Source organism: Astatotilapia calliptera, chromosome 15 (genome assembly GCF_964374335.1).
Source record: "Astatotilapia calliptera chromosome 15, fAstCal68.1, whole genome shotgun sequence".
Lineage (NCBI taxonomy): Eukaryota > Metazoa > Chordata > Actinopteri > Cichliformes > Cichlidae > Astatotilapia > Astatotilapia calliptera.
The window spans coordinates 21656767-21667877 of record NC_137436.1 but is presented as its reverse complement, the minus strand read 5'-3'; the positions used below and the strand labels follow the sequence as shown (position 1 = coordinate 21667877).

Below are 11111 nucleotides of genomic sequence, written 5' to 3'. Positions count from 1 at the left end.
CACCTTTGTCAGAGATGACGGTATCACGTTCCCTGGTAGCAAACGAGTATGTCACGCTTGTTACCTGTGAGTGAAACGGTGAAAAAGCTCTCACCGATAGAGTCTACGCATCGTTTGTACGTGTATTATATGAAACTGAACCAGAAAGCGATTTCCTCGTAGATCGGGTAAGTCATTTATAAAAGTATCATATTTTACCAGATGATGCGGTAAAAACAGCTTAATCTTCGCTGATGTTATTTTTTTTATTATCTTATAAGTGAATAGAAATGAGACATGGCTAAGTGTGTTGTAATGTTGCTTTATATATGATGACTTTCTAAACTATAACTTGTTATACTTTGCTGATTATATCACCACACACTCTGTCTGCAGATTGTTAATGTTTCCCAGTCAAACATCTAGAATGATTTCAAAATCAAAGGTGCTGGTTTTCCTGCTGTTTTTCACTGGTATTGGTGTGTATGTCAAAACGGGCTACCAATTGACTCATTATGCTGTGGACCAAAAGCTGTGTGCTTGCATAAAATGTTTATCAGAGGATAAGCAGTTGCTTCTGGATCGATCGAATAGAAGTGTTCAACCATTTTTGACTGCAAACTTAAACCTCTCACAGAATGAATTCAACTGGTGGAAGGTAAGTAGTCACCAGGAAAGGATGACATTTTTACACCCCCCCCCTCAGCTCATTTGGTGTAACAACAAAGTTTATTTGAAATGTCTGACAGGATTTGCAGGCTGAAAGCCGTAGCTTCAGAGTTTATGAAACAACAGTGGCCAACTTGTTTCAGATCTTCCCAAAGAATCCAGATGTTATACAACCCAAATATGACCACTGCAGGACTTGTGCTGTGGTGGGTAATTCTGGTAATTTAAGGAGATCGCATTATGGACCGCTGATAGATTTACATGAAGTTGTCATAAGGTACTTTCTAAGCTAAAGCAATTTTTCTTTACCATTAAATTCAAATTCAAATTTTATTTGTCACGTACACAGTCATACACAGTATGATATGCAGTGAAATGCAGTGAAATATCCCCTCCTACACAAAAGAGCCAAACTGATGTGAAATATATCCCTTTGTGCTTTTTAGAATGAACACTGGTATTACCAGAGGCTTTGAAAAAGACGTTGGAAACAAGACAACTCATCATGTCATGTATCCAGAGAGTGCTGTGGATTTGGATGACAACACCCATTTTGTACTGTTTCCCTTTAAGATACAGGACTTTGAGTGGCTCATTAATGCCTCTACAACAGGATTTACTGGAAGGTGAGTTCTCTTTTTCAGGGCTACATGCACATGTATTTGACATTTATTTAACGAGACTCAGTGTCTCATTTACAAGAGAGACCTGTTTTAGACAACATAATTAAATGAAAATAATAAAATAGAAAAAATAAAATAGCAAAATCTGCCTCATTAAGATCAAGTTCCCAGTGATGAAAATCAGCACTGGGACGTCTTTTAAATCTACAAGCAAAATCAGTTAAGCGAGAGAGCTCAAAGTCTTTCTGTAATGTATTCCACGAAGACAGACTTCAAATGACGGCACCTTTAAGCTCTCTACAAACTGATTATCCTGAAATCATACTATGACTACATTTTTATGCAACATGCAGACAGATGAAGTGTCCTCATAACAACTCATCTTACTGTAGTTCATTTACGTATGCTTTTGTACTGTTCTTAGGATTGTGACTTAATATAAAGTAAAAATTAAAAAATTAAATAAAGACTCTTAATGCTTGTTGAAAAGTTATTTTATGTAAACCATTTTTAGGCAGTTGTGCAGCCACTAATTTGGGCACATGAAAATCATACAATCATTTTGTACTTTATTTTGTTTCAGATAAAATATTCTGATTTCATTTGAGCTTGCCCAGCTTTCTTCTTGGTCCCACCAATGCCACCCCATTAAAAGAAAAAATAACACTCTTAGGTTTAGATGTTACAGTCAGCATACACTACCTTCTTCTCTCCCAGCTGCTAAAATTACCACACCTGCTACTAAGCAAATTATCTCGAAATATTTCCCCTAGATTGTCTTGCAGTACAGAATTTACATCAAATGCAAAAATAGAATGCCACTGCATGAATTCAACATGTATGCAGATTAAAAGGATTTGGCTGATGGATGTAGTGTGAGATGAAATAAGGTGAATTTCTGTATCAAACCATTACTCTGATCCTTCTCCATGTTCAAGACGGACCATGCCTTTTTTAGCTTTGTTTTTGTTAAACACCTACTTCATATTTTTCAATATCATGCTGTTTCCAACAGGTCATATATGCCAGTGAAATCAAAGATCAAAACTAACAAGGATTTGGTGAGTAGCGTCAATGGCAAAGCTTCCTGGTGGCAATGGTAATATTTAAAAATAAAAGCTGTTTAAAGGCTCATTCTAATTTCTAACAGGTCATGGTGGTAAATCCAGCTTTTATGAAATATGTACATGAGGTTTGGCTTGGAAATAAGGGACGTTATCCATCCACTGGCTTTATGGCTTTGATTCTTGCACTTCACATTTGTGATGAGGTAAGTACAAAGTTTTCAGTTTCTGAAGTGCCAGACGTACAAAATAAAATATGATTTTTATTGTCATACAAGCTGGTCCATTTGAGTCTTTGCTAATTTGTTCTTTTGTTCTTATATTGCTCTCCTAAATAGATGTGCATTTCAAAAGTTCAAAATGTCTTTGGTGAAGATCAGAGCACGTTTACCCACCAGTACCACTTGATTAAAAAACTCTGGTTTAATCTGTGAATGGTTAAATTTCAGTTCACATGCCCTATGAAAGTGAAAGCTGTTGCAAGTATTTCTGATGTGTCCCCTTCTTAAATTGACTAGACTACAATCTAGAAGACATGGAATGTCTTCTAGATTGTCTTGAAGAAAGATTGTCATGAAGAAAGATTGTCTTTCTTCATGGAAAGCATTTTAGCTAAACCTCTCAATAAGAGGTTTTGTCATTGTATACTCATGGTATAATCATAGTGTTTCCATTTAGTGCTCAGGTCGCTTCCAACTGTTCATTTCATTTTTCAGCAGCCATTGTTTGGATTTTAGTTAGAAAAGGGACATTTTGTTCATGCATTTGTTTCCCATTCATTCATATGTTCATTTTTTGTCTTCCTAGGTTGATGTGTTTGGTTATGGCGCTGACAGTGATGGAAACTGGAGTCACTACTGGGAAATACTCACAAACAAAAGGTTAAGAACTGGAGTACATCCTGGAAATTATGAGTATAACATCATCCAGCAACTATCTCAGCAACAGAAAATTAAGTTCTATGAAGGCCTAATGAAAAAAATGTGATTGAATGCCATACACTCAGTAAGGGAAGAACTGAAAGCCAAATGGATGTGTATCTTGTTTGCTTGAGAGTTATATGTGTTGTTGTAAAATGTAAGAGCTATATCTTAGAAGTGTGTTTTATTGCTGGTAAAGAGTAGCATCATAAGTAAATGATTATGATGGTAATGTTTAGTCTTCTCAATTGAATGGAATAGGCCATAGGAGAACATTGTATTTGGATAGCTTGAACTAGAACTATTGATGGCCAAATGAAGCTTTCTGAAGCATTGAAGCTTGTGTTAAAAAACGGTTCATTAATCGAAGTGTTTCAAGATAGTCCTGTCTGGTGACATCTGGTGGCCAAAAATATGAAGAACGTCTTGAATGTAGAAATTAAAGTGTACTGCTTCATTATTATGACTGCCCACTTTACAGAGTGGACTTCACAATTCTGTCTGATAATGGGCTACCCTTGTGTTGCTTTGAACATGTATTTTTTGGCTGGTTTTTTTTCTATTTGTTTAATAAATATATTTGATCAATAAACTTCTTTTTAGTTAAACATGTACCATGGTGTGGTTGCTCTTTGCTCGATGTTGGTAAATACACACACACACAGATACACACACACACACACACACACACACAGATACACACACACACACATAGATATATACACACACACACACACACAGATATATACACACACACACACACACATAGATATATATACACACACACACATAGATATATACACACACACACACACATAGATATACACACACACACACACACACACACACATATAGATATACACACACACACACACACATATAGATATACACACACACACACATATAGATATATACACACATATAGATATAGATATATACACACATATAGATATAGATATCTATCTATATCTATCTATATCTATCTATATCTATATCTATATCTATCTATCTATATCTATATCTATCTATATCTATATCTATCTATATCTATATATCTATATATATATATATATACATGTATACATATATATGAGATATATATAGATATATATACACATGAGCGAGACAGATAAATATGAAGGCATACCGGCTCGGACGTCGCCCGGATCAACAATGTCCGCGTCAGGTGTTGAGGAACCAGGGCACCCTGACGAAAAGTGGGCTACTGGAACAACAAGGCATCGGTGGGCAAGAGACGAAAACAGGGCGTTGTTGGAATGCTACTACGCAAGTAACCCCGGCGGAAGGGGCTACATGAATAGGATGATGGACCTATGGATTCTTCGATACCCAACATCCACAATGACGGCAAAACAAGTAGTAGCTCAGTGTTCCAACATTCGAAAGAAGGGACTGCTCTCACAGCTAGAGATTGACGAGGTACAACACAAATGCTACGGCAAGGAGGAGTCAGGACGCCAGGTCAGGGGGGAGATATCATCACCCCCACCCGAGATTGGGTACATAGCCCCAAGTGCAATAGGAGAAGGATCGTTAAATGCGAGAGGAACTGACCTGAAAGATAGGATCATAGCCAAGCTTGAAACCTGGATCCCCCATAGCCGGTTACCAAGATTAAGTGAAGTACCCTCAGAAGGTCTGCTAGATGATGTTAATGCAGCACTACGGACAATACCTACAACCACGATTACCGACACTAACAAGCTGATCTACAATACGGCAGCAGTGATCAGTGAGATGCTTGGCTACAAGTTGAACAGCCACAAGGGGCAGTACCCTCCATGGAGAAGGAGGCTAGAGGGCAAGATCAAAGTAGCACGGAGGGAGGTTAGCCAACTAACGGAGTTGCAGAAAGGTGCGACAAAGAAGGTGCAAAGAAGGAGGTATACCAGAGAGATAGAAGGCAGGAGAATAAACCAGCTGTTCTCCACAGAACCAGCAAAGGTGTACTCTCAGTGGCAAGGGAACAATAATAATAAGAGAACAGCACCACCCAGGCTGGAGACCGAGCAATACTGGAAGAGCATATGGGAGAAGGACGCAACCCATAACGGCAATGCTCAGTGGCTAGTGGATCTGAGGGCAGACCACAGCGACCTCCCCGAACAGGGTCCAGTAACCATCACAGTGGCAGATATCCAAGAAAGGGTCTCCAGTATGAAGACTTGGACAGCACCAGGGCCCGACATGGTTCACGCCTACTGGCTAAAGAAGCTGACTGCACTCCACGAGCGTCTGGCAGCACAAATGAACCAGCTGCTAGTTAACGAGAGACACCCGGAATGGCTAACCGAAGGTCGGACGGTCCTTATCCCCAAGGACCCCAAGAAGGGACCGGTCCCCTCCAACTACCGACCAATAACCTGCCTCAGTACTACATGGAAGCTCCTGTCAGGCATCATATCGGCTAAGATGAACAGGCACATGGGTCAATACATGAGTGGGACACAGAAAGGAATTGGCAAGAATACCAGAGGCGCAAAACACCAGCTACTGGTAGACAGAACAGTCAGCCGAGACTGCAAGACCAGACTGACCAACCTGTGCACTGCCTGGATTGATTACAAGAAGGCCTATGACTCAATGCCCCACAGCTGGATACTGGAATGCCTAGAATTGTACAAGATCAATGGGACCCTAAGAGCCTTCATCAGGAACTCAATGGGGATGTGGCGGACAACACTAGAGGCCAACTCCAAGCCCATAGCACAAGTCACCATCAAGTGCGGGATCTACCAAGGAGATGCTCTGTCCCCACTGCTGTTCTGCATAGGCCTGAACCCCCTCAGTGAGATCATTAACAAGACTGGCTACGGATACCGACTACGGAACGGAGCAGTTGTCAGCCACCTCCTGTACATGGATGACATCAAGCTGTATGCCAAGAGTGAACGAGACATCGATTCACTGATCCACACTACCAGGCTATACAGCAATGACATTGGAATGTCGTTCGGACTGGAGAAGTGTAGTCGGATGGTAACAAAGAGAGGGAAGGTAGTCAGAACTGAGGGGATTGAACTACCAGAAGGCAACATTGCAGACATAGAGGACAGTTACAAGTACCTGGGGATCCCGCAGGCGAATGGGAACCATGAAGAGGCCGCTAGAAAAGCTGCAACCACCAAGTACCTGCAGAGGGTCAGGCAAGTCCTGAGGAGTCAGCTGAATGGTAAGAACAAGATCCGGGCCATCAACACGTACGCCCTGCCCGTGATCAGGTACCCTGCTGGGGTAATAGGCTGGCCAAAGGAGGAGATAGAAGCCACTGACATAAAGACAAGAAAGCTCCTTACCATGCATGGAGGGTTTCACCCCAAGTCCAGCGCCCTGAGGCTGTACGCTAAGCGGAAGAAAGGGGGCCGGGGACTGGTGAGTGTCAGCACCACAGTCCAGGATGAGACAACGAACATCCAAGAATACACTGGGAAGATGGCCCCAACTGACCGAGTGCTCAGTGAATACCTCAGGCAGCAGAAACCCAAGAAAGAGGAGGGAGACGAGGAACCATCGTGGAAGGACAGGCCCCTGCACGGTATGTACCACCGGCAGATAGAGGGGGTGGCTGATATCCAGAAATCCTACCAGTGGCTGGACAAAGCTGGACACAAGTGTAACTTATAAATACATGTTCATACTTTTATTACACAATCAGAGAGAAAGAAACAGAGAGAGAGAGAGTGCAGGACAGACAGACAGGTGACAGTCTCAGGTGTAGACACTGCTACAAAACAGCACAAGAGAAGGAAGATTTAGTGTTTGTGTTATTACGAGAGCTAAACAAGAAGAGTTCCCAGATGGTACAGTGGACACATGTGTGACTCCTGTGATTAAAGCATCTTTCTTTCAGCTCATTCAAACACACGTTAAAGTCCGTTTGGCTCGACACCACCGAACAGAGGCAGCAATATAACATAGCTAACATTAACAGTGCAGTGGATCCTGCTTGTGCCGTGATATTCAGGACTGCAAACCGAGCAGCATCACCCACTTTCAGCTTGTTGTGTTTGTGGATATATGACTGACTTTAATTATCCATAAAACCATCACATTCTCTGTAAGTTTAGGGCCAACTATATATATATTTTGAAGTAGAGGCTTTAAAAACCAAGTTAACGCTGAAAGTACAAACATCACTAATGTCACATAACTTTGCCGACATGTGGCCAACAGTAATGTTTTAATGTTCTTCATTATTAAACATTCACACATAAATAAGTGACATCATATTCAGTACTTACTTTCACTCTTCGGCCGCTCCCTTCTGCCGTATTTTGCAGCAAAATTATCCACACCCACCGCCGCGCTATGGATTGTGGGATATATGGGACCACGAAGCGTGCACCGGACCACGCTTGATATTTGGGGAAATCGACGCTGTATTTGGAGTATGCATTTGAAGTACACTTCGAATTGGGACAGCCGTCGTCGCGTGGCTGTGACATAATCGCACTCAAAATGCGTACTTCAAGTGTGCGGTCTCTTAATTGGGACACAGCCTGTGACACCTGTGCTGTAATTGTGGTTAACTTCTGCCTTCTGTCTATCAGCATTGCACATGCACGAAGGACATCCTGTTTGTACAATAATCCAGTCTAGAAATAATAGATTCATTAACAGGTTTTTCTTTTTTTTTCTTTTTTTTTTTTTTGCCTGTCCCGTTTGGCTCTTTTGCCATCAGAATTGTTGTCTAAAGGCAAAGAAAGATGCCCAACGGATTTACTTTACCAAATTGACCATCCCAGCCTTGCCGTAATGGTCCATTTGATTCACCTTTTATTGTTTATTTTATTTTCACTTACTGAATACGGGACAGACTTGACTGGGGGAAAGAAGGGGAGAAAGAAAGAGGGAAAGAGAAACAGCTGAGAAGAGGGACGGGGGAGAAGGGCAAAAACCAAAAACCAACAGAATGAGCAGAGGAAAAAAGAAGAAGAAAAAAAAGCATATATCAATCACCTGGATCACCTGCTGAGAAAGAAAAAAGAAAAGCAGAAGAGAACAAGAGTAATAGAATAAACAACATCACAATGATATATGGGAATATGACAGTAAATACTAAATATTAAACATTATTGTGCAGCACATAAGATCAACAGAACACAGTGTGCTTTGAGGTAGGAGCCAAAAAGGGTGTAGTTTGTGGGTGTGATCACCCGTGTGTACACCTGTGAGCATGGACGCGCTTGTTTTTTTTAAAAGGTTCCTTCATGTAATGATCTGCTAGAGGGTGTGGGGGGGCCACAGCCCCGTCCTCCAGGGCATGAAGCAGGTATGGAGGAGATCAAAACTCCAGACATCCAGAGGCCCCCAGAACACAACAGACCAAGGAAGACCAACAAATCAAATCAAATCAAATCAAATCACTTTTTATTGTCACATCACATGTGCAGGCACACTGGCACAGCACATGCGAGTGAAATTCTTGTGTGCGAGCCCCACAAGCAACAGAGATGTGCAAACACAACAACACAAACGAGCAAAATACAAGAATGGCCAACCTGAAACTAATAAATATATGTACAATATATAATAGTGTATGCATTTCTGGATGTGTATACTAAATATTTTCCTACGTGTGTGTGTGTGTGTGTGTGTGTGTGTGTGTGTGTGTGTGTGTATACACATTTTTACAAATTAAATAGTAAAAAAATAAAATAAAATAATAATAATAATAATAATAATAATAATAAAATATATAAAATATACAGAGTTGAATATGTGCAAAACAAGTGGCATTTATATACAGTGTGGAGTGCATAATGTTGAAGTTCCAGTAGTGAAGCTGAGGTGTCTATGACGTGTTCAGCAGTCTGATGGCCTGATGGAAAAAGCTGTCTCTCAGTCTGCTGGTACGGGACCGGATGCTGCAGAACCTCCTTCCTGATGGAAGCAGTCTGAACAGTTTATGGCTGGGGTGACTGGAGTCCTTGATGATCCTCCCCGCTTTCCTCAGGCACCGCTTCCTGTAGATGTCTTGGAGGGAGGGAAGCTCACCTCCAATTATCCGTTCAGAGCACCGCACTACTCGCTGGAGAGCTTTGCAGTTGTAGGCGGTGCTGTTGCCATACCAGGTGGTGATGCATCCAGTGAGGATGCTCTCAATGGCACAGCGATAGAAGGTCCTGAGGATGCGGGGGCTCATGCCGAATCTTTTCAGTCTCCTGAGAAAGAAGAGGCGCTGCTGCGCCTTCTTCACTGTTTTGTTTGTGTGTACTGACCACGTAAGATCCTCAGCCAGGTGTACGCCAAGGAACCGGAAGCTGCTCACTCTCTCCACAGCAGCGCCGTTGATGGTGATGGGGGTGTGTACTTCTCTGCACCTCTGGAAGTCCACTATCAACTCCTTTGTCTTTGCGACGTTGAGGGTGAGATGGTTGTCTTGACACCAGTGGGTCAGGGCGCTGACCTCCTCCCTGTAAGCCGTCTCATCACCGTTGGTGATAAGACCCACCACTGTAGTGTCGTCCGCAAACTTCACAATGATGTTGGAGCTGTTAGTGGCTGTGCAGTCGTAGGTGTAGAGTGAGTACAGGAGAGGGCTCAGTACACACCCCTGTGGAGCACCAGTGTTCAGTGTGATGGGGGATGAGGTGATGCTGCCCAGTCTGACCACCTGGCGTCTGTCAGACAGGAAGCTAAGGATCCAGCTGCAGAGGGAGCTGCTCAGTCCTAGATCCTGCAGTTTCCTGTCCAGCTTCGAGGGAACGATGGTATTGAATGCTGAGCTGTAATCTACAAACAGCATCCTCACATACGTGTCTCTCTTCTCCAGGTGTGACAGGGCAGTGTGTAGTGTCAGGGCTATGGCATCATCAGTGGACCTGTTGTGGCGGTATGCGAACTGTAGAGGGTCCAGTGAGTCGGGTAGTGCAGAGCAGATGAAGTCCCTGACCAGCTTCTCGAAGCATTTGCTTACGATGGGGGTCAGGGCTACAGGTCGCCAGTCGTTCAATGAGGAGATGGTGGAGGATTTGGGTACAGGGACGATGGTGGCCATTTTGAAGCAGGCTGGGACTACAGACAGAGAGAGGGAAAGGTTGAAGATGTGCGTGAACACTCCAGCCGCGCCACTGACCCAGAAAGAGCTGAGGAGAGTCCCAGATGAGGGCTCACTCAGCAGCCGCGGAGCAGAAGCCAGGGGGAGTTGCAGTGACGCGCCCGTGAGCTCCGCCGGCAGCCAGCCGTGCCTGAGTGACCGAGCCCCAGGCCGACAGGCCGGGGGCACCCCACCTCCGAAGTGGCCCGAGCGAGCCCCAGGCTCCAGGCCCCGATAAGCGGCCGCCAAGGAGTGAGCCGGTGTGTACCTGGACGCCCATCCCCGGACACAAAGAACCACCAATGCACCGATGTCTGAGGGAGTCCGCCACTGGCAGGGGAAGTGGTGGTGGGTGGAGATAGGCCTCCAAACCTTGGAGGGCCTAAGATGTCCCCAGAGAGGTGGCGCCTGACACCCAACCTGACATATAGACACAGAAATACAGGCACACACATATACAAACATCCATTCCCACCCTCATGCTCGGGCTCCGGGGGTCCACACACGAACGGGAAAGACGCCAATAGTCACACACACACACACACACACACACACACACACACACACACACACACACACACACACACACACACACACACACACACACACACACACACACACACACACACACATATGCTGATGCAAGGAAGAATGCTTTGCTAACAAATGCTTATGCTGATATGCAAAAGGCTGCACACAAACATCCAAATACAGAATTTGTTATAAGAAGCCATTGATTACTTATTGGTTAAATGTGTTTTATGTCACCCAGAGGGCATTTATGTAGATTTAAGGA

The 11111-nt window shown here is 43.4% G+C and overlaps 1 protein-coding gene across 2 annotated transcripts; it reads left to right on the top strand.

Annotated features, from left to right (window-relative positions):
• The first annotated feature begins 25 nt into the window (after positions 1-25).
• Positions 26-3867, top strand: LOC113006595 (CMP-N-acetylneuraminate-beta-galactosamide-alpha-2,3-sialyltransferase 1-like). 2 transcript variants are annotated; one of them, XM_080289889.1, is made up of 7 exons: positions 26-167; positions 376-637; positions 729-925; positions 1095-1274; positions 2287-2332; positions 2422-2541; positions 3143-3867. In XM_080289889.1, the coding sequence occupies exons 2-7, from the start codon at positions 383-385 to the stop codon at positions 3320-3322; spliced, it is 978 nt and encodes a 325-aa protein (XP_080146015.1). In that variant the 5' UTR covers positions 26-167; positions 376-382; the 3' UTR covers positions 3323-3867. The 2 variants fall into 2 exon arrangements, with proteins under 2 accessions (XP_080146015.1, XP_025998445.2); XM_026142660.2 differs by lacking the exons at positions 26-167; positions 729-925 and having other exon boundaries at positions 603-637.
• The last annotated feature ends 7244 nt before the right edge of the window (positions 3868-11111 follow it).

What these genes read in the sequence shown, in the direction of transcription:
- LOC113006595 (XM_080289889.1), top strand. Translation starts at nt 383, where the DNA reads ATGTTTCCCAGTCAAACATCTAGAATGATTTCAAAATCAAAGGTGCTG. An exon ending in TTACATGAAGTTGTCATAAG is followed by an intron (nt 926 to 1,094) that starts GTACTTTCTAAG and finishes TGTGCTTTTTAG; the next exon opens with AATGAACACTGGTATTACCA. An exon ending in ACAACAGGATTTACTGGAAG is followed by an intron (nt 1,275 to 2,286) that starts GTGAGTTCTCTT and finishes TGTTTCCAACAG; the next exon opens with GTCATATATGCCAGTGAAAT.